Consider the following 25,459-nt stretch of genomic DNA (forward strand, 5'->3'; position numbering starts at 1 on the left):
GAAATTGTTCCAAAGGTGCTCCTGTCCTGATGTCACAATGTCCATGGTGGATAATTATGTTAACAAGGAGTTGTCTATATTTGTTTGGAGAATTCATAGAAACCTGATCGTCTGTATTAGGTGTTCTTTGTTGCATGTTTCTATTATTTTGTTGTCATTGGTGATGTAATTGAGGTTGCTAAGCTTTGTTCTGGAGATAACGTTTTAAAACAATGAAGTGAGGTCATGCTTACGCAAATGGGTTTTTTTTTTAAAACAAAATGGAGGGAACCAGTTTTGCTCCATGTGTGTTCTGGTGATTCAGCAGGAACAGTGGAGTTTGGGACCGGATCAGTTCTCAACTGTTATACAACAATATAATCAAGTTGAATTCAGTGCAGTGCACCTCTTTGCGCGCCACTGAAAACATCCCAGCTGGAACAAACGTTCTTCAAATGTGTAAAACCTCTGATATCTTGTCACCATAGAATCTAGATTTCTGTACCAGTCTCATTGATGTGTATTTAGCCTTCTGTAGTTACCCTCTTCCAGAATTTCTTTAGGTTGGGTTTGAGTTTGAGATACATTTGCTATTAAATTCAGTTTGGTTTGCTGGGTTTTAGAAGATTTGTTTTAACTCCTTGTTTTGTCCTAACTGTAGTTCTGTTCTTCTATACTGGTGTGGTCCTTCTGAGAAACCAATGGATATTAGGAAGGAGAAGAAAGTGAGGTAGTTATGATTAGGTTTTTGCATTTATTTCTATTTCTGTTATTAATTTCTTGTATTGTTTTGTTTATTTATTTATTTTTTGGGATTTCACTGTAATTGGTAAAATGGATTGTTTTGCACTAGGATTCATCCTGATGAAAAACTTAACTTTGATCTGGATTACCCACGACTTCGAACACCCTCACCCTTATACAAAGTTTCAGCTTCTCCAGTGAAACCGAATGGCCATGACCGAGGCAGAGGCAGTGTCAGAAGTCAAGTTACAGGGGCTTTGAAACTAGGGTGGTGTAAAGTCTTTCCTGATGAGGATGAGCTGTGGAGGAGGAAGATACTTAACCCAGGGAGTTATATTCTCTTGCAATGGAAACGGGTTTTTATGTTCTCATCTTTAGTGGCTTTGATTACAGATCCATTTTTTTTCTACCTACCAGTGATAGTTGGGGAGGGGAACACATGTCTGAACATGGATTTCAGTTTGAAGTTTGTCTTGACATATATCAGAACAATTACCGACCTGTTCTATTTGTTGCATATCCTTATTAAGTTCCGGACTGCATATATAGCACCAACTTCGCGGGGGTTTGGGAGGGGCCAACTTGTAATGAATTATAAAAAGATAGCGAGGAGATATTTCCACTCGGATTTCTTCATTGATCTTGCAGCTGCACTTCCTTTTCCACAGGTATGACTTTATTCTTTCATTAAAATTTTGTGGATATTTATTTCTTCAATGTGAGAACACAAATTTTCCTTTGGATGCTATTAATTTGGTAATACATCAACCTTATCATGAATTTGTATGTATGTGGTTTCATTTTCGCAAACTTGTTGGAACCCTTGTGGTGATTCGGTAATGATCCATTGAACAGTTAATGGTTCTTCTCCGTGGAACTGTAGGGCCATTGTGAGGTTTATTGCATCTTTCAGGCAATGGTTCTATTGCTGGTCCAACTTTCAACCTAGCATTCTTTCTTAGAACTGTACACTGTAAAGTTGGTGCCTAAGTAGTGCGTTATTTGGAAGATTATATGTTTTTCACCACTTGATTCCTATGTTTGGCTTCCTAGAAGAAAGCAATAGGTTGAGTGCGCACCCTCTACATTTAAGAGTATTCAATCAAAGAATTTCGCCTGTCCATGCAGCAGTAACAATTTATATTCTTACTTACTAAAGGAGAAAAGGAAATTTATAGTTAGATCCAAAAGAATATGCTATGTTTCTGTTCTGCGAACTGGAAGTTTGTAGGTCTGTCTTTCTGTTGCTTAAATAGTTCTTGTAATCTTAGAACATGTCCCCTACTGCTAATGTGTATCCGCTTTATCAAAATATTTGCCACAGGAGTTCATCGGCTGCCAGGGTTTCTTCTTGTCTGTCTATTATTTTCAAGCTTTAAAATCCTTTTATTTTTGGTCTTTTTTGAGGGTGTTGGAAAGCTTATCTGGTGAGCCCATTCACTTCTCTTTATTGTGGAAACCAGTATTGCAGACTAAATAATTGAAATAATGTGTTTATGACTTCTTGCTGATTTGTGGTGTTAATTTGCCGAGTCTGACCTCTTCAGTGATGGGTCCTGATTTGTTCCCCTTAGGTCAACATAATAAAGTGAGTTATACTGCCTCGAACCCTTCTAAGAGTCCTGAAGTACGAGGCTAAATATACCCTTAATTCTAGTACGAGGCTAAACATACCCTTAATTCTGATATGGATGATGCTTAAGCCTAAAGTCTACTCCTTTTCTGTTTGTAGTATTTCTGTGATCCTCGCATATAGTTGGTTATGAGGTGGAGCAAAAAGTTGACTGCAGTTTTTTGTGCAGGTTCTTGTCTGGTTTATACTACCAGCAATTAGAAGCTCTCACACTGATCACATTGACAATACTCTGCTGTTCATTATACTGGTTCAATATGTCCCAAGATTATATCAAATTCTCCCAATGGGTTCCGAAATTGTTAAAGCTACAGGAGTTTTCACAAAGTCTGCTTGGGCTGGGACAGCGTATAATCTAATCCTGTACTTGATAGCCAGTCATGTCCGTAATTCTGTTTCTTTATCTTTCCCTTTTGTTTCAGTTTTTACTTCTCTTAATTTTGATATGATTTTTTCTCTGGTGAAGGGATAGTTTGGATGATGATATTTTCTAATTCAGGTTTTTTTTTCTTCTTTTCCCTCCCCTTAATAAGGTTCTCCAAAGATGAGGTTTCTGATTATAATTGCCATTTCTATGTGTAGGTTTTTGGGGCAGCATGGTATTTGCTGTCAATTAAGCGGTACATGACATGCTTGAAATTAGAGTGCGAAAATGAAGTTGGCCCATTAAAGTGCAGTCTTAGTTATTTAGATTGTGGATCTCTGCAGAATAATAATCGCACAATTTGGGAAAACAGTACTGCTGTGTTCAATAACTGTGATGCTAGCAACCAAAATATCACATTCAATTATGGCATTTTTGCATATTCACTGAAAAATAACGTTGGCTCCATAAATTTCCTGGTGAAATATGTCTTCTGTTTTTGGTGGGGCTTGCAAAATGTGAGGTAATGTTCTATTACACATTTTGTTCTGTTTATATGCTTAGGACACTAACATTTTTGCAAGCGAACAGGCAGCACTTGATTTTTATCAAGCATCTTTGTTTAGCATGAAACCATTTATGTAATCTGCATACTATGGTATATATGATGCCTAAATTATTCATCATAAGATGAATGTCTTTTTAGAATAGTATGTAAAAGGATACATGAGCATGCAAATATTTTCCTGCATTTCAATAGAAATACTGTCTCTTCTCTTAGTTTTTTATCATAGTGTTTCTTTTAACTAACATTATACAGCTGAGATGACCCCATGCTTAAGAAAACTACATCTGGGATACCTCAAGTTTGAAATATTCATCCATAATTTTCCCCAGGGTCAGTTTTCTCAAGCCCCAAGTGATGCAGCACAAACACTAAGTTACTGTTCATGCTGCAGCAACCTGAACACTAGATCTATGAGTTTTCTCTTCGGATCTGGCAGGCCTGAAGTCCAGCATGCAAGGAAATAAAATAGGAGATGTTCGCTGTGTGAGAGTTTTAAAGATAATGTAGCTATTTATTCATTGGGATAACTATGTTCATGGACTTTCAGTTTGGGTAGGGTACGTGGGAATACTTTAGGTCTTAAATCGCTAAGAGCTTAGTTTTATTGAAGTATGTTTCTTTTAGTATTTAAATGCTTGAATTCAGCTTAAGGAAAAAATAGAAAAATATGAATTAACGAGAGCTTGCAGCTCCCCCTTCTTTCCTCTTCTCTTCATGTGTTAAGTATTATTCTCTCTCTTCCACCTGCTACAACTCTGACACTTCTCAAGTTTTCCTTTCTTCCTCTTTGTCTTCTTTATCCTTCTTTCTTCTCTATTCTGTTCCCCATTACCAAGTCCTAACTCAGCCTGTTTTCCCCATCCCCAGAATCTCTCCCTCTCTGTTCTTACTCCCCCCAACCCCATGCTCACCATACCCTGCATTACTTTGTCCAACTCTTATTCCACCCATCTATGCAATTCCCATCCTGCGGTGTCTACAGCACTCACCTTACCCTTTACATTCCTGTACTTCCTCCACCACCCTCTCACAAAGTTATTCAAGTTGGGTCGGGATTTCTAATTTTCCTGATGATAAAACAAGGTGTGTTATTCTCTCTCTCGGCTTGAAGTGAAGTCTCAAAGTTGATGAAGTCATCTGGAAGTGGAAAATTTGGAATGGTTTGCAAGTGAATGTTGGAAGGATCCACAGATTCCTGCTCTGTATCCTAACTTCTGTTTTGTAGTAATCATAGTGCTACGGTCCTATTAATCGTTGCTGAAGTTTTGTAACATAGATAGGTGTTGAATGATTTGTGTCTGAAGGACACAACATGAGCTTTATTTATACTAATAACTTTCCAAAAATAGAACAAATCAAATCTTCCTAGCAAGGGAATATTACTAGAGAAATGAAAGATCCTAACAAATCTACCCTTAATAATGAAGTAATTCCACTACTATTATTGCCTTACAACACTCCCCATAGATATTTACCATCATGGTAGGAGATCTCGCCACTCCAAAATAGCAAGATCTCGACTGAGATGGCGAGATCTCGGTTGAGATCTACCAAAATTTTGGCGTAATCTCGGTGGCCGATCTCGGTGGGTTTTAGGGCCCCGGTTGGGCTGAAATTTGGTATTTAGCCTATGTAAGGCCTTTTGAACACATTGGTGGCCTTAGATTTGTGAGAAAATAACCCTAAGTATGTCTTCCAAGTCGACCCTATGTGTAAAATCAAAGTGCTGTGAAATGCAAGGTTAGACAACATGTAATGTAGAGATATCAAGTAATTCATATTATCAAAGTATCAAATACATTACACATCAAACTATCAAAGAACTTAAATGTCTTCAAAAATTTTACAACCATAAGAAGTTTTAGTCTTCTAGTAAGTCATAAATCATAATCCATAAGTTCACAATCACAAGAGTATGTGAGTAATAAGATTACAAGACAACAAGAGTATCACTCAGCATTCTGCATCAACTGATTCTAAACGGTGGCCACATATGACTCCCAAGTCAACTCATCATTGTAGTATGTCATATATTGGTTTAAATGTCAAATTAAATTGGTTTCCATGAAAGTGTAGATTAAAGCTTGTGGATCAACATATATTTACATTAGACTTACACACCCATTGTAGAACATTCTATTTGAAAAAAATTCAAATTTGGGGGAAAATCTTACCTTTGTTGAAAATCTAGTTGAAATAAGCTTGAATGATGATAATTTGATGTTGTAGATGTCTTAAAGATGTTTAGAAGTAGAATCCCCAACAAATTCCGGCCAAAAATCAAGTTTCTGGCAAGTTTTTATGGTTGCAGCGAGAGAGAGGCGAGATCTCGCCGAGATATGGCAAGATCTCGGCGAGATGTGGCGAGATCTCCCATCTCGCAGATCTCGCCTCTCCTCTAGTCTCGCTATCTCAAAATAGCAAGATATCTCGCGAGATCTCGCCGAGATCTCCCACCATGTTTACCATGTCCAACTTGCCCATGATAGTACTGAAACATTTGGTACTTAAGCTTTTTGTTAGAATATCAAATTGGAACTGTGTTTAGAAGGTCTAAAATAGGCCAAATACCAAAGTCCAGCCCAAACTGAGCCCTAATATCCACCAAGATAGGCCCTCGAGTTGATCAAGGATTTTTACCGGATCTCAGTTTTTTGAGGAACCGAGATCCTTGTCGAGATCGAGATCTCAAACCATGATTTATACAGTTGATTGGTCATCCCTCAAAAAGTGTTTTGGATTAACATGCAGTGAATCTCATTCGGATGGGCTAGGTATAATCCACTTCCCCTTGATATAGTGGGCTAGGGAACTGGATTAATCCCAATTGATCAGAATCAGGTCTTGAACTTGTACTAGTGAAGCATACTCCATTTCAAATTGATTGTTTCATTTCATTGTAGAATGATTAATTAAATCATTGTATCCTATATTAAGCTGCTTGAATATGATATGTTTACTGAGAATTTTAATAATTCACAGTTTCTTTCTTATTTCAGTTGTTTTGGGCAGAATTTTTTCCCAAGCCCCTATATTGTAGAGACTTCATTTGTCATCGTCCTTGCAAGTTCATCTCTGGTATTGATTGCACATTTTATAGGGAATATCCAGGTATAATGGAGCCATATACTCTTACTCTTAATTTTAATCTCAGGTTACTATTTCATACTTCTAATTAAGGTCTTTTATCTCTTTTGTTAGTCAAGACTAACTTTAAAATGCTGAAGGCCACTTGTTTGCTTGTTAAAATTGTTGTTGTATATGTATTCTTATTTGGCCTGTTACTGTAAATTGATCCAAGGGTTAAACCGTTTTGTTCCATAAAATTGATGCATGGGTACACTTAGGATGGTGTCATTCAAACTGAAGTGCCATCATAGAGGTAAATTCTTAAAGGAATTAACTTATTCTTCCTCTCTTCATGTGCCATGCTCCCAATATGTGATTGCCTTTAGACACTTCTGTGAATTTTATAGATCAGAATGTCTCACTTTTCAGAACAGAATGAATTGATGGCTTATTCTCTGGTAATTTACTTTCACTATATAAAAAGATGAAAGAGGACAATTAGTTAAGTAGCGATAAAGAAGGGAAACTTGTAACCAAATTATAACTCTTGACATAAAAGGAGGTTCTGGTATCTTGATTTCTACCCTGATTATGTGGTCGGTTTCTACTCTATCCTTATCACTCCCCCTTGGGTGGGAAGGATCATGTACACCAAGCAAGATTCTAGGTTTTGGGTTTTGACTCTTTCCAAACAAAAACTTAGGTTTTGAGGCTCAGAAATGAACATGAGCAAGAGCTTTGCTGAAAGCCTGATGCTACCAACAAACTGAAGTGGAGAGGGAATGAGTCAAGTAATAAGAGAGCCAACAGTCACCTTTTCATGAACCAAATGTTAATCAAGCTGAACGTGAATAGTTAAGCAATAAAAACAGGATTAGTAATCAAGAAAAAGCGCCAGCAAAATTATCACAAAACAGAACATGAGCATTAGGGCAAGTATGTCTCGTAGTAAGTAATCCAAGTTAATTCAGCGGCACTGGCAACCAAGAACAGTATTCAAGCCTGAGAACTAGAGAAGATGGTGTAGAAACACAATGTTTGGCAGAATGGCTTGATCATCAATGTGATCTCAAGCCCTCTATTTATAATTATATGGAAAGTACATTATTACATTAATACCCATACTTGGGTAACAAGAGATTTATATGAATAAAAACTCTAATAGAATTGGACTACTAGTAGAACTCAACCAACACTCCCCCTCAAGTTAAGGCATAGATATTAGTCATGCCCAACCTGCCTACAATAGGAAGGAAATCTCCTTCTTTCAAACCCTTAGTGAAAACATCTGCCACTTGTTCTTCGAACCTCGTAAAAAAGCATGCAAATAAGCCATTGTTCCAACTTTCCTTTGACAAACAACTTGTCAATTTCAATGTGCTTAGTTCGATCATGTTGTATTGGATTATTAGCAATACTAATAGCAGCCTTGTTGTCACAATATAGCATTATAGGGTTTGGAACTTAGACTCCAATATCTTGTAGCAAGCCTTTCAACCATAGTAGCTCACAAACTCCACAAACCATAGCTCTATATTTAGCTTCGGTACTGGATAAAGCTACCACATTTTGTTTCTTACTTCTTCAAGTAACTAATTTACCTCCAACAAAGGTACAATATCCTAAAATTGACTTTTTGTCTAGAGATCCCGCCCAGTTAGCATCAGTATATGCTTATACTTTTAGATTATCAGTGGGTGACAAAAGTATTCCTTTTCCAAGAGTTCCCTTCAAATATTGTAGTATTCTGGTAATAGCCTTCATATGAGATGATTATGGATCATGCATGAATTGACTCACTATCCCCACGGCATAAGCGATGTCTGGTCTGATGTGGGACAAGTAAATAAGCTTCCCTACTAGCCTTTGGTATCTTCCTCTCCACTGGTTCTCCCTTTTTTTCCTTTATGTTTACCTCCAGCTTCAATAGGGGTATCAATTGCTTTACATTACAACATTCCCACTTCTGATAATAAGTCTAAGACATACTTTCTTTGGGATAGGAATATACCCTTCTTTGATCGAGCCACCTCAATCCCTAAGAAGTATTGTAATTTCCCTAGATTTTTAATCTCAAACTCTCTGCGAAGAAAGTTCTTCAACCTTTGAATTTCTTCACCATCATTCCCTGTGATGACAATATCGTCCACATACACAATGAGAAGTGTGATGTTAGTAACTGATTTCTTGACAAATAGTGTATGATCAGCATTGCTTTGCTTGTACCCAATAGAAGTCATTGCCTTCAGGAGGCGTCCAAACCAGCATCTAGGAGACTGTTTTAACCCATAAATTGATTTCTTCAACCGACAAACTTTCCCTGCAGTATTATCATCGGAGAAACCATGTGGGATTTCCATATAGACTTCTTCCTCCAACTCCCCATGCAAGAAGGCATTCTTTACGTCTATTTGGTGTAGATTCCAGTCTTTGTTCACAGCTACAGACAATAGGACTCTGACAGTGTTCAGTTTCGCAACAGGGGCAAAAGTCTCCTGATAATCAATCCTATAGGTCTGTGTAAATAGGAAGATCAGAAGAAGATACCTCAAGGAGAACAATAAAATCTGATTCTGGAGCAAGAGACTGAAGTGGTAACGTGTCACCTTTCTCCACCTGCTTTAGCCGGTTGTAATTCTTCCTCTGATAAGTTTGCACTTCCTTATTTGGTCAATCTGGTTTTGAAAGACCTCAACAGTGTGCCTCACAGGAGTAGTCTCCCCCTAGCTAGGTTCTTCACATGGTTCAAAAAACGAAGGGGGGGGGGATTAGAGTTCTCAGGTATATTGGCCGAAGTCTCCCCCTGGTCAAGAAACTCTTCTTGAACTCTTAAGTTGTGTTGGTGTATGATAGGAAGATCTAGAGTTGGAAAGAACACATTTCCTCTAGGACTCTCCCCCTGGAGAGGTGTATAGTAAGGGCAAGACTTATGAAAAATTACATCCATGGATACAATGGTTTTCCTGGAAGGAGGATGATAACATTTGTACTCTTTCTAAGTAGCAGAAAACCCCAAAAATATGCAGCGTAGGCCGCAGGGAGCCAGCTTACTCTGGTGGGCTTGTGATTCGGTATAACATACGCATCCAAAAACCTTTGGGGGAATAACAAAATAAGAGGCTCCCTGAAGAATCTCATTAGGACATTTAAAACCAAGTATCCTACTAGGCATCCTATTCATAAGGTAAGAAGCAGTGAGTATAGCATCGCTCCAGTATTGGTCAGGTACATTCATAGCAATCATAATTGGAACGGGCTATCTCTAAAAGATGCCGATTCTTCCTTTCAGCAACCCCATTTTGGGCAGCCGTATCAACACAATTGGTCTGGTGTATTATGCTAGAGTTAGAGAGATATCTCTGAAATTCACCATCAATATACTCTGTGCCATTGTCACTGCGAAGGATCTTCACGGTGGCATTAAACTGAGTTTTAATCATATTATGAAAATCACGAAAACATCGGAAAACCTCATTCTTTTGTTTTAAAATTTAAATCCATGTAGAACGAGAGTGACAATCAATAAAAGTAACAAAGTATCTATGGCAAGTAATAGACACACGTCGGCAGGGGCCCCACACATCAGTATGAATTAGCATAAAAGGAATAGATTTTCTATTATGAAAAGAAGGTAAATAAGTAGAACGAGTAAATAAAAGGAATAGATCTTCACGGTGGCATTCCTCCGTCCCCGAGCTCTCACTGCAATCTCTATCCAAATCTCTGTTGGATCTTCCATTCGCTTTTGGCTTGACCCCTGGCATCGTTGGGCGTTCTCCATTCTCTCCTCGGCCCTCGCGCTGTCTATAAGACTCGTATTCCCAAATCTACCACCCTTGATGCCTTCATCTCCAATGGGTCTTGGTCCCCTAACCCCCACCCCAATCTCGATCATGTTTGGAATGCCCTCCCCCCTATCCTTAGTCAGCCGCGTGACTCCACCATTTGGTCCCCTTCCCCCACCAAATCTTTCACCACAGCCTCTGCCTAGAACTTTTTTCGCCCCCACCACCCACCTGTCCCTTGGTCCCGGCTGGTTTGGTTCAAAGGTCACATTCCCCGGCACACCCTAACTCTTTGGAGAGCTCTAAATCATCGCCCTTCCTACCCAATCATTCCTCATTAGCCGCCATATCCATACCACGCCTAACTGTTCCCTTTGTTGGAATTCTCCAAGGGACATTGAGCACTTTTTTTCACCCCCCCCCCCGCCCGACAGAGCCCTTGCCTCCATCTGGCCCCGTTCTAGGAGATCTTATGGTTTTGCTCGGGATTGGTCTTGGTTTTTGAGAAATTTTGCTGGTCATTCAATTTGCAATCTCCTCGGCAAGTTAGTGTTCGGTGCCACCATCCACCATCTCTGGTGGGAGCGCAACATTAGAAGATGGACCTCCAAATCTCGTTCTCTTGACTTGATTTGGAGTGCCATCAACTTTGATGTAGCTTCTAGATTGCTATCTATCCCCCATCCCCCTATGGTTGACTCCCCCAGAAATAGGTTAATTGTTAGTTTCTGGGGTCTCAGCTCTTCCTTTCTCCCCCCCCCCCCTTGAGCTCTTGCGTTCCTTTGTATGCTAGTCCGTTTGGGTTGTTGCTTTTAATATATTTATTGATTCATCCAAAAAAAAAAAGGTATCCACGAGCAAAAGTTGGATTCATGGAATTCAAAAGGAATGACATAATAAGAGAGTCATTTGAGATCCATTTATCCTATAAAACACCTGTGGTAGTAGGTTTGATAATGGTGCCCGTGATGTGTCCAACAAGTCCTCTTCCAGCAATAGTCAAGTAAGGAGATCGAGACCAGATCAAATAATTTATTCCATCAAACCTTACCAAAAGAGGATGAAGAGTGGGGTAATGCTCGGAGCCGGTGAGAGCAATAGTACCTTCTGTAGTTGCCATGTTGAAAAAATTGTCTGCAGTTCTTCAGTCTTCACCCTTCAATTGAAACGTCGCAGAAGTCAATAGCCAAATCACAATTTAAAGAGTGCATATAAGGAACACCATGTCTTCACTTTTCTTTTTCTTTTTTTCTTTTTTTTTTCAGTAATGACAAATATGTCACTGAAAAATCTGAATTTGCAAATAAGTCTCAGAACTTATACAAATTTACATATAAGTCCTTGCAAATGCAAATTTACAAAATTAACCCTCAAACAACTATTTTGTTTGGGCTAATCGAATCACTTCAGATGAAGAACCCCAATCGAAGAACCTCAATCGCAAGCTTCAGATGAAGAACCAGGCTTCAGATGAAGAATCGAGAGAAAAAAAAAGGTTGCAGGAGCAGCAGTAGTGCAGCGGTAGGGAGAGGAAGATAGAATGGTTCCAATAACTCACTGTAGTGCAGCGGCGGAAGCAGAGCAGCGGTGGAGGCAGGAGCAGCGGTGGAGTTCTTCTGCTCTTCTTCTTTCCCTTTTTTTCCCTCTGTTCTTGGTCTTTTCTCACCGTATGCAGCATAGTAGTGCAGCAGTGGTACTGAAGAATAGCCAAAAAGAAGGGGTGATGGGTTTCGAAGGGTTTGAAGAACTGCCAGAAAGAAAGGGTGATGGATTTCGATGGGGTTTCGATCGGTTTTCAATGGGTTTGAAGAGCTGCGACAGGAGAGAGGCGATGGTTTTGGAAGAGATAGGTTCGACACTCTCGACACACTACGACAGCGAGAGAGAGGCGAGGAGGTAGGTTCGACACTCTTTCTTTCTTTTTTTTCCTCACTTCCTAATCGTATTTAGGCTCTGATGGCCATGTAGAAACACAATGTTTGGTAGAATGGCTTGATCTTCAATGTGATCTCAACTCTCAAGCCCTCTATTTATAATTATATGGAAAGTACATTATTACATTAATACCTATACTTGGGTAACAAGAAATTTACATGAATAAAAACTCTAATAGAATTGGACTACTAGTAGAACTCAACCAACAGATGGCCCATGTACTTAAGAGCAAACTCAAATCTTTGGTAAATTAGGGAAGGTTTCATCAAATAATTCAAACCAGTCATCAATATATTGTCCAAGTATTCCAGCATCAATAGAATACCATGAGGTGAATGAAGAACAAAAGGGATGGTTCTACCTGACTATAATAAAACCTCAGGAGAAGATGAGATTAAGAAGACAACTAATTGTATGTTTGGTTTAAACAATATGAAGCTCATTTCAATGAATGACATGACTATGAAACTGTTGATCAATGAAAATTGAAATTTGTTCCATATATTGTCTCCTCAAGAATTTCATTGGATGGAACAAGATAATAGTTGCCAGCTTAACAGTAGGGTAACAGTATTAGAAGTTACATCTCTCATAAGTCATGTTTTATTTTATTTTTCCCTTTTTTTCTTGTGTACCTTTTGCCTTCCTAGGAGTTCTCTTGTAATTCTATATCTTAAGTTACCTGTTTTATTGAATCAGATAGGTGAATCGTGATTTCCATCCTTCCAACAGCTTTTTCCATCTTTATCTCATCTTCTTTCTTCTTTTGTCATCTCCTTATTCAAGCTCTCTACTGATTTTTAATCTCCCTAGTTTCCAACTTGCTATCAGAGCAAGTTTGATAGTTGGATGAGCTCACTGTCTTCTTCTTCCCTTTCTTGGAACCTTAGAAAAGTAGAGGGTCCCATGAGACTATGAGAGGTTATACTAGATTACTAGGTAAAGATTATACTTCCTAGAACACCCTGAGGTCCATTACCTCATTCAAAGTATGAATGGGAGGATTCTTGTTCCTTTCCGAAGCAATTTGAAGCATCAAAGGGGCTCCACAGCTCAGTGCAGGTGTTTCCCCTGTTTTCCACCAGCAGCAGAGTGCTTGGTTGTTTTCTCCCTGCTAAGACCCGCAAATGGAGTGAAGCCTGTTGGATCTGCATTGCCTGGACTGCTCCTCATCTGCCGCAGGGCCTTGATCTACCTTAGATGTGCATCAGAAACTTGGAACAGGTTATTCTCAGAATACAGGCACCGCCAGGCTGCTATTTGCTCCTCTATTTGTTCAAATGCTGTGGACAGAACGTGTGAGGTTTTGCCCTATTCAATGGTTGCTTACTTGTATGTGGTGCATCTTCTGAATATTTTTGACTGAGCATTAAGCTTGAAAGCCCCCTGTGGTTGCTGATAAACATGTTTGATTGAACCAAATCATGTTCTATTTTTTATTGCTTTTCTGAGTTGAGTGTTCTCCCTAATCTACCTTTATTGCTTCTTCTGCTCTTATCCATCATAATAGGGTCCGGTTCTTGAGGTTCACTCCCCCATGGTTAGTAGTTCAAGGGGTACTAACCCTCTTACCACTCTTATCCATCATGTTCTATTTTTTATTGCTTTTCTGAGTTGAGTGTTCTCCCTAATCTACCTCTATTGCTTCTTCTGCTCTTATCCATCATAATAGGGTCCGGTTCTTGAGGTTCACTTCCCCATGGTTAGTAGTTCAACGGGTACTAACCCTCTTACCACTCTGTATGAAAATCTAAATGTGCGGATTTCTCTTGTCAAACTGGATAATACCAATTTCTTGGATTGGTCTCACTCTATGAACTATGAAATCATCCCTATGTAGTACAGGCAGATTTGGCTGTGTCTCGTATTGTATCAAAGCCCTAGCAATTAGTAACTACTGATCCTACTTATCTGAAATGGGAACCAAGAACTCTAAAGTAATGGCTTGGCTGATCTTCTCCATGAAGCCTGAGATTGGTCGAAGATCTATGCACAAAGAGCCTGCAAAAGAACATACAGGGCAGTGTTTGCAAGACTTCTGATACAGTGGGTGATTCTACAAAGGTCTATCAGCTTCAACAAATACGGCACCTTGAGCAATTTTGAGTACTTCAACACTGATTGGTCTCTTGGAAGAGTATGACAATTGTTGAGATATTCGAGTTACTAATCTAAAAGATGAACCCAAGGGGTATATGATCCTTGAATTGCAAAAAGTCCTAAGCCTACTTGGAGGGCTAAATCTTGAATTTCAGCCTAGCCTATAGATTTGAAGCAAATACTCCTTCCTTCTCTAAATGAGGTCTGTAGCTACCTCCAAAGTGAGGAGACTAGAAGACTTCCCTTGGATAATGTACATGTAACTCCTTTCGAGAGATCTGCCCTTGCTACTAACTCTCCTAGATGAGGGCCAAGTGGTGGAAGGAGTCATGGGAGAACCCTAGGAGATATAACAAAAACAGAGCACTAGATGCCTAGATGGTCTTCCTGGTTCTTGTGCAATTTTCCTATCTTCCTTCACCCTTGGGAAAGATCTTCCCCCCTCTACAAGTTTGACTATAGTTCAGTTCCCTTGTGGGTGTCGCTTCCAAGTCTTCCTTTGAATTTTGGAACGAGGGCTCTTTGAGTCATGTTGGATCTCTGATTGGTAAACCCATTCACTCAGATATCAGAACTCCAACTGCAGTGGCTCTTTCTCAAGAATCTATGTGGAAATTCTAGGCTCCAAGCCGATCCCTTCTACTGTGCTCCCCAGAGATGACTGTGGTAATCACTTCTACCTACAACCCCTCTGCAGCCTTTACCTTCTTCTTCAGTTCCTGCTACCACCAATTTGTGCTCCGCAAGCTTGCTGCACCCCCTACCATTGTCTAGAGCTTCCATTCTTGGTCCCTTACCCCCTTCCACTACCTTTCTGGACATGCACCTTGCTCATTCTCCTATGAGCTTTATTTCCCAACCCTACAAATCACCCCTTTTGTCGCCCCTAACCTATTGTCCCGCTCCTTTTCCCCCATTTTGCAACCCTCAAACATCCCATCAATGCCCACTTTTTGGGGGCTTGCTTCACACAATCCCTCTAAAATCCCCCTTTTCCCACCCAACTTAACTTTGTTTTTGTTGAAAACATGGACTGAGGTTTTCTAATTAGAATAGGATTATGTTTCCTAATAAGTCTAGAGTTTTATTTCTATTTGTTTTATATTTCCTTTTCCTACTTAGTATAGGGCTTAACTAGGTTGTAACAATAAATACCCTATTGGGGTCTTGTGAATAATATACTTTTGGAGGAGCAATTCTTCACATTACAACATGGTATCAAAAGCCTAATTTCGATTAGGGAAGAAAGGAAGAAAGAGAGAACTAGAGACTGACCTCAATTTCTCCTTTACTCTCTTCTCCAGCTGCTCTATTTCAACCGATCTTGACGAATCTTGGCTTCTATCAGTCGCTGCAGGCGATTCCCTCTCTTTTTTATTTGGCTTTTCTCTCCTTTTTTTTCTCTTCTTTAGAGGTTATGAACCTCTGCTGGTCTACCGCTTCTGTTGCTTTCCGAGAGTGGAAGAGATTATTTTGGTTGTGGTTTTTTCGTTTCTCAGTTAAAAAACTGCTAGGTTTGTATTTCCCCGGTTTTGATTCCTGTTGTTTTGGATTGCAAGGTCTCTCCTCTGTTTTTCCAAGAGCGTTGCCTTTTCTTTTAGTTTTTTTCCCTTTTTTTTCCTTTATACATACGCTGAATTATTCCTTCGATTCACAGGGGCAGCTTTTGCAAATTTGAATGATTCCAAGTACTGTTTCGTAATTTTGAAAATATTTAAGGACTTTTTTGTAAATTTGAAAAAGTCCAGGGGCTTTTCTGCAATTTTTCACAATTTTAGGGATTTTTCGTAATTTTGAAAAAGTTCAGGGGGCTATTTGTAAATTTGAATGACTTCTCCTTGCGATGATGGCTGATCCCATATTTCCTTTATCTGGTACATCTAAAGAGTCTCCCATGTCTTCCATTCATAGAGACTGTGAGTTTTCTCCACTTCGATAACCAACTGTGAAACTTAATGGGACAAATTATCTTAGATGGTCTCGTTCAATTTCCCTCACTGTTGGTGCTCGTGGTCTTACTGGCCATATTGATGGGACTTCTACAAAACCCTCCACACCTAGTCTGCAACTTTTCAACTGGTATACAGATGAATGCTGGTCATAGGTTTTTTCATCAACTCCATCGAATCTAGCATAGTAGAGAGTTATCTCCTCCTTCCTGATGCGGCAACTATTTGGAAAGTTACTAAGATACATACTCTAGAGTTGGCAATGATGCACAATACTTTGAAATTAGATAGAAAATCAATCAGTTACAGCAGAAGGACCTTACTCTTTCTCAGTACTATAACATCTTCGGGGATATTATCAGACTTTAGATTTCTATAGGAAGTTTACACCGAAGAATGATGAAGATGCTATTGCCTATCAACAATGGGAAGATAAACAGAGAGTTTATGATTTTTTGGCAGGATTGAATATAGAATTTGATTAAATTCGCGCACAGATCCTTTCTAGAGAGCCTTTCCCTTCTCTGGCTCAAGCCTATGCTATGGTAGATACCGAGGACAGTCGAAGAACAGCTATGGTACACTCTCAAACATCTGATAGATCTGCATTGGTGGTTGGTTATGACAATAATAAATCTAGTTCTGACAATTTTTGCCCTCTAGTAAAGTACGAGTATTGTGGAAAAGAACGTCATACAAAGGACAAGCATTGGAAGTTGCATGGACGTCCAACAAATTCCCGTGGAGGAGGTAGAAATGGAATCAAGGGCAACAATCAAACATCTGCAAATCAAGCCAGTTCTGACACCCTGAGTACTCCGACACCTCTTTCCTCAGATGAGCTCCAACACCTTCGCCAGTTGATGTCTAGACTTGACTCATCTTCTCCAATATTGATTTCAGTGCGAGTATAGCCTCTGTCATTGCTCCCTCTGTTGATCCACAATTCCCCACAGGTATTTTTAGTTGTCACAATGTTAATTTGACTTATCCCTCCAAGGTAATCGACTCTGGGGCAACCGACCATATGACAGGCTCATCTACTTTGTTTCACACTTATTCATTTGTCCCTATTGCTCAGGATGTTCGAACGGCTGATGGGTCTCTCTCCCCTATCTCTGGGAAAGGATCTATTATTTGTTCGCCTTCTCTTACCTTATCTAATGTCATGCATGTTTTCAAGTTTTTGGCTAATCTTTTTATTTATTAGTAGCCTTACTCGTGATATGAACTGCAAAATAACTTTCTTTCCTTTTCATTGTGTGTTTTAGGACCTGGAAATGGGGTACGATTGGTAGTGGGAGACAGAAAGGGGGCTCTACTTAATGGATGGGTCCCCATCATCTCTTTCTACGGTCTCTAGTTCCACCTCTCCTGTACTTTTTACCTTATTACAGTGGCATAGTCATCTTGGCCACATTCCTTTACTTATTCTTTCCAAGTTATTTCCTTATTTGATTAAAAGGTGTAATTTGAATGATTTTTATTGTGAGGCATGTATTTTGGCCAAACAGACCAGACATGTTTACCCTATTTCAGATAATCATAGTAAAATTCCTTTTTCAGTCATTCACTTTGATGTGTGGGGTCCTTCTCCGACTGTGTCTGTATTTGGTCATAGATGGTTTGTTACCTTTATTGACTGTTGTACTAAGACCACATGGGTTTACTTACTTCACTAAAAAAGTGATGTTTTCTCGTGCTTTCAAAATTTTCATAATATGATTAAGAGGACTCAGTTGGGGGCGATAATCAAAATCCTTCGTACGGATAACGAAATTGAGTACTTGGGTGGTGCATCCCTTCTTACTTAGCAAACCATGGCATCATACAACAAACTAGTTGCGTCGACACTCCACCTCAAAATGGGGTTGCCGAACGCAAGAATAGACATCTACTTGAGGTAGCACGTTCCCTCATGTTTTCTATGCATGTGCTTCTTCGATTTTGGGGTGAAGCCATTCTTACTGCGGCATATTTAATTAATTGAATGCCTTCTCGAGTCTTAGACCAACGTTGTTCCCTTGAGGTTCTTTAGGGACAGCAGCCTTTACAGTCTCACCTAAGGTTTTTAGGTGTGTTGCCTTTGTCCGGAACCACCATGTTCATGGAAAGTTTAATCCTCGTGGGTTAAAGTGCATTTTCTTGGGTTATCCTCCTACACAGAAGGGGTATAAGTGTTATCATCCTAGTTCTCAGACTTATGGCATTGACTACCAGGAGACAATTGCCCCTGTTGCCAAGATGAACACAGTCCGTACTATTATTTCATTGGCAATTAATAAAGGGTGGAGTTTACAACAATTAGATGTGAAGAATGCCTTTTTGTATGGAGAACTCCAAGAAGAGGTATATATGGATATACCAGCTAGGTATTCTACTTCAGAGACTTATAGAAAAGTGTGCAAGTTAAAGAGGGCTTTATATGGGTTGAATCAATCTCCAAGAGCGTGGTTTGGAAGGTTCCATAAGGCAATGGTATCTAATGGCTTAAGCAGAGCAATGCAGACCACACTTTGTTTATTAAAAGATATGGTTGCCACACTACTATACTTTTAGTATATGTGGATGATATTGTGATCATAGGCAATAGTGACGATGAGATTTCAACATTAAACCCAAAAAATTTGAGATCAAAGATATGGGAAAACTAAGATATTTCCTAGGTTTAGAGTTTGGCATATTTTACTAGCGGTGTATCTCTATCTCAGAAGAAGTATACATTGGATCCTCTTGAGGAAACTGGAATGTTAGGATGTAAGCCTGCTAAGACTCCTATTGAACCTAACTTACACTTGAAGGCAAAGGAAGGAGAACCAGTTGACAAGATAAGGTATCAAAAATTAGTGGGAAAGTTGATATTATCTATCTCACACTATACCTGACATCACATTTGCAGTTAGTCTTGTTAGCCAATATATGCATGATCCCTATTTTTCACATTTGGATGCAGTATATCAGATCTTGAGGTACTTGAAGACTACTCCAAGAAAAGGAATTTTAATTTCAGCTCAGGACATTTGAAGATTGAGGCATATACAGATACAGACTGGGTAGGATGTCCAGATGATAGGAGGTCTACCTCTGGGTATTGTGTATATGTGGGAGGTAACCTTGTGACTTGAAGAAGCAAGAAACAGGCTGTGGTTGCGCGGTCTAGTGCCGAGGCAAAGTTTAGGGCGATTGCTCAAGGCATTTGTGAGATACTATGGCTTAAAGGGCTGCTTCAAGAGGTTGGGACAAATTTAGAGGTTCCTATACAGTTATACTCAAACAGTAAGTCAGGAATCAGCATAGCTGATATCCCAGTACAGCATGATAGGACTAAGCATGTGGAGATTCAGAATCATTTCATCAAAGAGAAGGTTGAGGCTGGGCTGATCCATATCACCTTTGTTACTTCAAACGAGCAACAGGCTGATGTGCTCACAAAGTGCTTGAGCACGAAGATATTCAATTACATTATGAGCAAGTTAGGCATGTAAATATCTATGCTCAAACTTGAGGGGGAGTGTTGAAAACATGGTCTGAGGTTCTCTAATTAGAATAAGATTATGTTTCCTAATAAGTCTAGAGTTTTATTTCTATTTGTTTTATATTTCCTTTTCCTACTTAGTATAGGACTTAACTAGGTAGTAATTATAAATAACCTATTGGGGTCTTGTGAATAATATACTTTTAGAGGAGCAATTCCTCACATTACAACAGAAAATCATATATCTAATCAAGACTTTTTGAAGAATATTATCCATGGAGACTTATCCTAAAGATGGTACCCTCCACCAACATAACTACATAGTGCCTATTTGGTCCGCAGTAATCTGTACTGCATTTTTACACACCTACTAGGTCTACAATATTGTATATTTACTCGGATGACCTTTTTATGGTTACGGTTCATCTTCACTACTGCCCAGAGTTTTCATTGTCGGAAGGGTCATTCAACATTAAGACATATTTATTTATGTTGAAGTTGATTATCTCTTGGGAGAAGTTCTTTTGGTGTCTATTAGCGTCTGCTATTGCTACTTACGCTCAAGATTATTTTCTTGTTATTCCAATTTGGAGCCCTTATTTTGCGTGCTCCAACTTGAGGAAGAGTGTTGATGATTATCGCTTAGCACGGACAAGATATAGTTTACTTAATATTTTCCTTGTTATTGGAGTTGTCTTCCTAGGATAGTTTCCTTGTTAGTAGATTTGGAAGATCTTATGTGATCTATGCAATATATACTTTTGTGATTTATGCAATAAATACTTTTTGTTGTAATTCAGTTTAAGAAAGTTTCCTAACCTGGGATTAGTTTTAATTTATAAATAAAGACTCACATGTGCGAGCTTTCTACCTCTTTCTCCCTTTCGCCATCTCCTCTACTTTCTTCTTCATTCTTCTTCATTCTTCTTCTATTCTTCTTCTTCTTTCTCAATTTTCTTTAGGTACCTAGGCTGATTGCAAGCACTAAAATTCTAACAATAACAAAATAGCTAAGACCCTAAACCCTGAAATAACCAAATCACCCCTAATGAAAAATGCTCCTGGCCACCTCCTAAAGTATGTGGCTCACAGCGTATTGATTTGCCTTATTTTGCAATTCAAGCATGTTTAGACCCCAAAACAGTCCCTGGAACATTGTGATCTTGCAAAATTGGTCTTCACTGATAACATGCTGAAGGAGGATAGTGAATTGTTGTCTCACCCAATTGTTCATTCTCACTCAAATTGTTTGATGTCATCACTTCTTCGGTGGGAACTAGTGACAGTCGTACCCTCTTTTCAGTTTCTCAATACTATGTTTGATGAAAGTGTTCTTGCTCGGGCTTGTCAATGCCTTTTTGATGTTTTGGTATTAATGTACATGCTTTGACTTGTCTTTTCTGGTATAGACCTACTTGGCTTCCATGACTGCAAGGCTCGAACAGTGCAGACTTAAGCGAAGAGACACAGAAGAATGGATGAGGCATCGCCAACTCCCTCATGATTTGCGGGAACGTGTTCAGAAATTTATCGAGTTTAAGTGGCTTGCAACACGAGGAGCTGATGAAGGAGCTATCCTGCATGCCTTACCGACTGATATTCGTCGAGATATCCAACGGCACCTATGTTTGGACCTTGTTAGGCGGGTATGATCATCCCTCTAGGCCTAATAGTGTGTTGATCTTTCAGATCAAGCAAGTTCATGGCTGGTTAAGTTGCATAGAAGCTAGGTCAAATCATGACTGAATGATATTCAATTCCCTGAGTATTCCTAGACTCAGGCTCATTCTCCTTTTTCAATTTTCCCTTTTTTCTGCAACATGATCAACACCCCCTCCACCCCCCACCCTCCAAAAAAAAATTTGCAATTAGCCCTCTACTTTCTGCAAAATCCTGTTTGTTGATAGGGTTTGCTATGATACCTAGCCAGGTTTTGATTGGCTAAATTTATTTCTGAATTCCATTTTCCCATTTCTCTGTATATATTTAGACATCTTTGAAATATGAGGATCCTTCAGATGTGTGATGTTTTCCATGTTTTAATATTCAAAAAAAAAAAACATGATTAGAATTATTTACATGTTTCTCACTGGGGGCATGTCTCAGAATTGAATCTAACCATCCACGTTAGAATTATTTTGGGGTGTCAAATGTTTGAGAGAATTGCGTACCATATCCATCCTAGAATTACAGTTTTTGACTTGTTTATTTTCCCTTGCTGTTATCCGCACTTTTCCTTGTCAGCCCAAAGACAGATCATCAAATCCATTTTTTTTAAGGTAGAAGAGATCATCATATCTTCAGGATCTTGGATTTGTTCAATTGGATTGGTAGGATTCATGAAAATGGTGCTTTCATAGATTCCCCAGGATCTCTTAATTATTTCTTTCTTGTGATGGACCTCTCATAGCGTTGGACAACAGAACAAGATATCAGATGATCTCACAATCAAGTTGTGGTTATCCTGGCCAATTGCCCAACCTTCTCTGGTGGACTAAAGGGTACAGTCAAAGCATTAGAGAATAGTTTGGTTCCGAACCCATTGGTTGGTGGTTGAATATCCTGCACATGCAGCATATATGCATCTCACAAATAGGGATGGCTTCTGTCAATATTTATATTGGTAATCATGTGAACTGGTTTCTTTAATTTGCTTATTTATCCTGCTTATTTCCTATTTGCAGGTCCCTTTTTTCGCACAGATGGATGACCAGCTCCTGGATGGCATATGTGGCTGTCTTATATCCTCTTTAACCACCGTAGGCACTTACATTGTCCGGGAAGGAGACCCCGTAAGAAATATGCTTTTAATCATCAGGGGAAAACTGGAAAGTTCTACTACCTATAGGGGAAAAGCAGGCTTCTTTAATTCAATTACCTTAAAAGCAGGTGATTTTTGTGGGGAGGAGCTGCTTGAATGGGCTTTGCTTCCAAAATCTACTGTTTACTTGCCTTCTTCCACTAAGACAATCAGAGCTCTTACTGAAGTGGAAGCATTTGCACTGCAAGCAGAAGATCTCAAGTTTGTGGCTAACCAGTTTAGACGCTTGCACAGTAAGAAGCTGCAACACACTTTCCGCTACTATTCTCACCATTGGAGGATGTGGGCTGCTTGCTTGATACAGACTGCTTGGCATCAATATAAAAGGAGGAAGATAGCGAAAGACCTCTTCATGGAATTTTCATTGCATGAGCACGCAGCTGTTATAAGAGAAGACTTTAGTACTGCTTCAACATGTCCTTCCAGACTGAAACAAGACTTGGAGGTACTTCACCGAGTGTCATGATGATTAGCCGATTTAAAGAAGATATCTTGGAGACGAGTCATAATGAAGATAAATATGCCTGTAAGTACATGAATCTTTGTTTATGATACATGTAAAACAAGTGTTTTTCAGCATTGTGTACCATAAATAAGTAAAATAAGAAAAGAGGTCTTATTAGTGGTTAAGGCTTCCCCATTTAGCAGGGTCTAGGCTTCCCCATTTAGCAGGGTCTAGCAAGGGTCTGATGTAAATAGCCTTGCCCCTATATCCCAAGGGGTTTCTTCCCAAGACTTGTACCATTAGTAAGTGAGAAATGATAGTGTCTGTTCAATATCAAGTTATCTGTCTCCAGAGAATCTGCAAATAAAAACTTTGCTGTCAAATACAATCTCAGTTCTACCAATAAGTAATCAGAAGTAGCTAACAGGGAAGATTCTAATGGAAAATCTAGTTGTGTATTAGTTTTTTACTTAATTGCCTAAAATATTATTCTACACAGTTGAGTTCATATGCATTAATCTTTCTACAGTATTAGCAATGTATCAAACAGAAGTGAAGCAATGTATAGTTTAATTAGTTTCTAATAATAAGTACAAACCCAACAAACATAGTTATAGATGGTAGATTACAAATAATTCAAGGATATCCAAATTTAGGTCAGTTTTCCAATTTATTTGTAATAACTGGCAAAAGCAAGTTAGAAATAATAAAATTTTAAGCCCATGGAACAACTACTCTATCCATTATTAGACCCAGGAAAAGAGGGAAGTTAAAACTGTTAAAGCAATAAGAAAAAAAAGAATTCCTGGGTGAAAGCATACAAAACATACAGTTGTGGCTCAACTTCCATGGCAATTGCTGATGATCCGTGGCATTGCTTGGCTTGTGAAGCAACAAAAGATCCTAAGGCTGCGTTTGTTTGCAAAGGTGGAGTGGGAAAAAAAAAACATGTGGGCCCCATGTGTTGTGGGGTGAGGGAGAAGAAAAAAATTTGTGGAAAAGTGATAGTGGTGGGTCCCATTTTTTATTTTTCCAAGCTTTACCACAAAATCCTACCAAATTTGTGGGGTTTTAAAATGGTTTGGGGTGAGAAAGTTGGGCTGCCACATCACAAGATAAGTTTCCTTGATTCAAGGAAGCTTGTCTCTCACTTTCCCACCCCAAGCAACCAAATAATTTACAATTTTGGAATTTAAGGGAAAAATAAGAAATCTACACTTTTTTCAAGAATTTTCCCACCCCACTTTTATTCTAGCAAACAAACACAGCCTAAGGGATCCATAACTTATGGTTGTGGCCCCCTATACTATTTCCTTTGCTCAAAGCACTTTCCAAGCATAAAGAATATATGTCCTCGTCCAAATTTGTGACAACAAATGTGGGAATTAAAGCATATGTGATTGACCAAAAGCTTATTTGCTGGATTAAAATAGTCTGGAAATTAAAAGATTGAACCAACGGGGGTTGGTCCAAGTGGTAAGCAACTTGGTCCGCTTAAGCAAGGTTCCGGTATCAAAACCTTGTGGATGCAAAAAATCTCCGCTGAAAGACTCACCCACCACAGCCAGGTGTGCGACCCGGGTCGAACACCGGATTAGTCAGGGCAAAGCCTTGGGAACCGGGGTTGGCAAACCAAAAAAAAAAAAAAAAAGATTGAGAATGTGTATAGCCAAGAGGGAGTGTCCTTTAAATAAAGGATTGTTTCTAGCTCACCAATGACACCACAATAAAAGTGATCCACATAATATCAATTGTGTGTATATCAGTAACATTCATGAATCGTGTGTGCACAAAGTGAACCCAATCATACATTGATGTGTCAGTTAACTCACAAGTGTTCATTCTAAGTGGACATAAGCGCCAACACTCTTATGCACATGTACAATGACAAGAAAACAGTTGTAAAAGATTCATTAGCAAAAACACAAATTTGACAAAGGGGGTGGAGGAGCACTCTTCCTAAAAAATAGAGTGTCACTCAAAGAGAGGGCCTCATTGGAGGCTTTCATACAATTACACTTAGAAATGTAATCATTTTTGGGCACTTAGAAATTTAAGTTCACTCCCAAATTTTATGAAAACAAAGATCCATTCCTCAAATTAAGTTGGAAGAAATCCTGGTGACCTTTAATTGTTTTGATTTTTTTTTTTTTTGGGGTGTTGGGGTGCACAAGAGGGAAATGTGAGGAATATCCAAGTCTTTAGTTTGATTCTTCTTATGGGTTCTTATTGACCCCACAACCATATGGACTAGAGGATATCTAAGTCTCCGACCTGATTATTCTCATGGATCTATGTTGACCCCACAACTAGATGGACCAAATTATTAGGGTTAAATGAAAAATATTCAACTTTCACCAGAAATATTTATTAGGCGTGATAAGGATGATTTCTCATCCTTTCCCTATTTGTCTCTCATTTGAATTTTTTCGATATCATTTCATCATCTCATTTGAATTCTTTCGATATCATTTCATCTTCTCATTTGAATTCTTTCCATTCATCATTCCTCTCATTTGAATTATTTCCATTTCATTTCATCCTCTCATTTGAATTCTTTCCATTCATCACTTCTCTCATTTGAATTCCTTC

General features: G+C 38.9%; 1 protein-coding gene across 2 annotated transcripts; it reads left to right on the forward strand.

The window, feature by feature from the left end:
* Positions 1-279: 279 nt before the first annotated feature.
* On the forward strand, positions 280-23,581 carry LOC149018535 (putative cyclic nucleotide-gated ion channel 14). 2 transcript variants are annotated; one of them, XM_089152736.1, is made up of 8 exons: positions 280-542; positions 641-709; positions 833-1,391; positions 2,526-2,738; positions 2,939-3,243; positions 6,288-6,399; positions 21,011-21,247; positions 22,286-23,581. In XM_089152736.1, exons 2-8 carry the CDS (start codon positions 681-683, stop codon positions 22,886-22,888), a joined length of 2,058 nt encoding a protein of 685 aa, XP_089008862.1. In that variant the 5' UTR covers positions 280-542; positions 641-680; the 3' UTR covers positions 22,889-23,581. The 2 variants fall into 2 exon arrangements, with proteins under 2 accessions (XP_089008862.1, XP_089008863.1); XM_089152737.1 differs by having other exon boundaries at positions 280-438.
* Positions 23,582-25,459: the final 1,878 nt, after the last annotated feature.

The sequence above is a fragment of the Hakea prostrata genome, chromosome 4, assembly GCF_041222555.1.
Source record: "Hakea prostrata isolate BN-2017 chromosome 4, UWA_Hpros_2, whole genome shotgun sequence".
NCBI lineage: Eukaryota > Viridiplantae > Streptophyta > Magnoliopsida > Proteales > Proteaceae > Hakea > Hakea prostrata.

What these genes read in the sequence shown, in the direction of transcription:
- LOC149018535 (XM_089152736.1), top strand. Translation starts at nt 681, where the DNA reads ATGGATATTAGGAAGGAGAAGAAAGTGAG. An exon ending in CTGCACTTCCTTTTCCACAG is followed by an intron (nt 1,392 to 2,525) that starts GTATGACTTTAT and finishes TTTTTTGTGCAG; the next exon opens with GTTCTTGTCTGGTTTATACT. An exon ending in ATTTTATAGGGAATATCCAG is followed by an intron (nt 6,400 to 21,010) that starts GTATAATGGAGC and finishes TTTCTGGTATAG; the next exon opens with ACCTACTTGGCTTCCATGAC.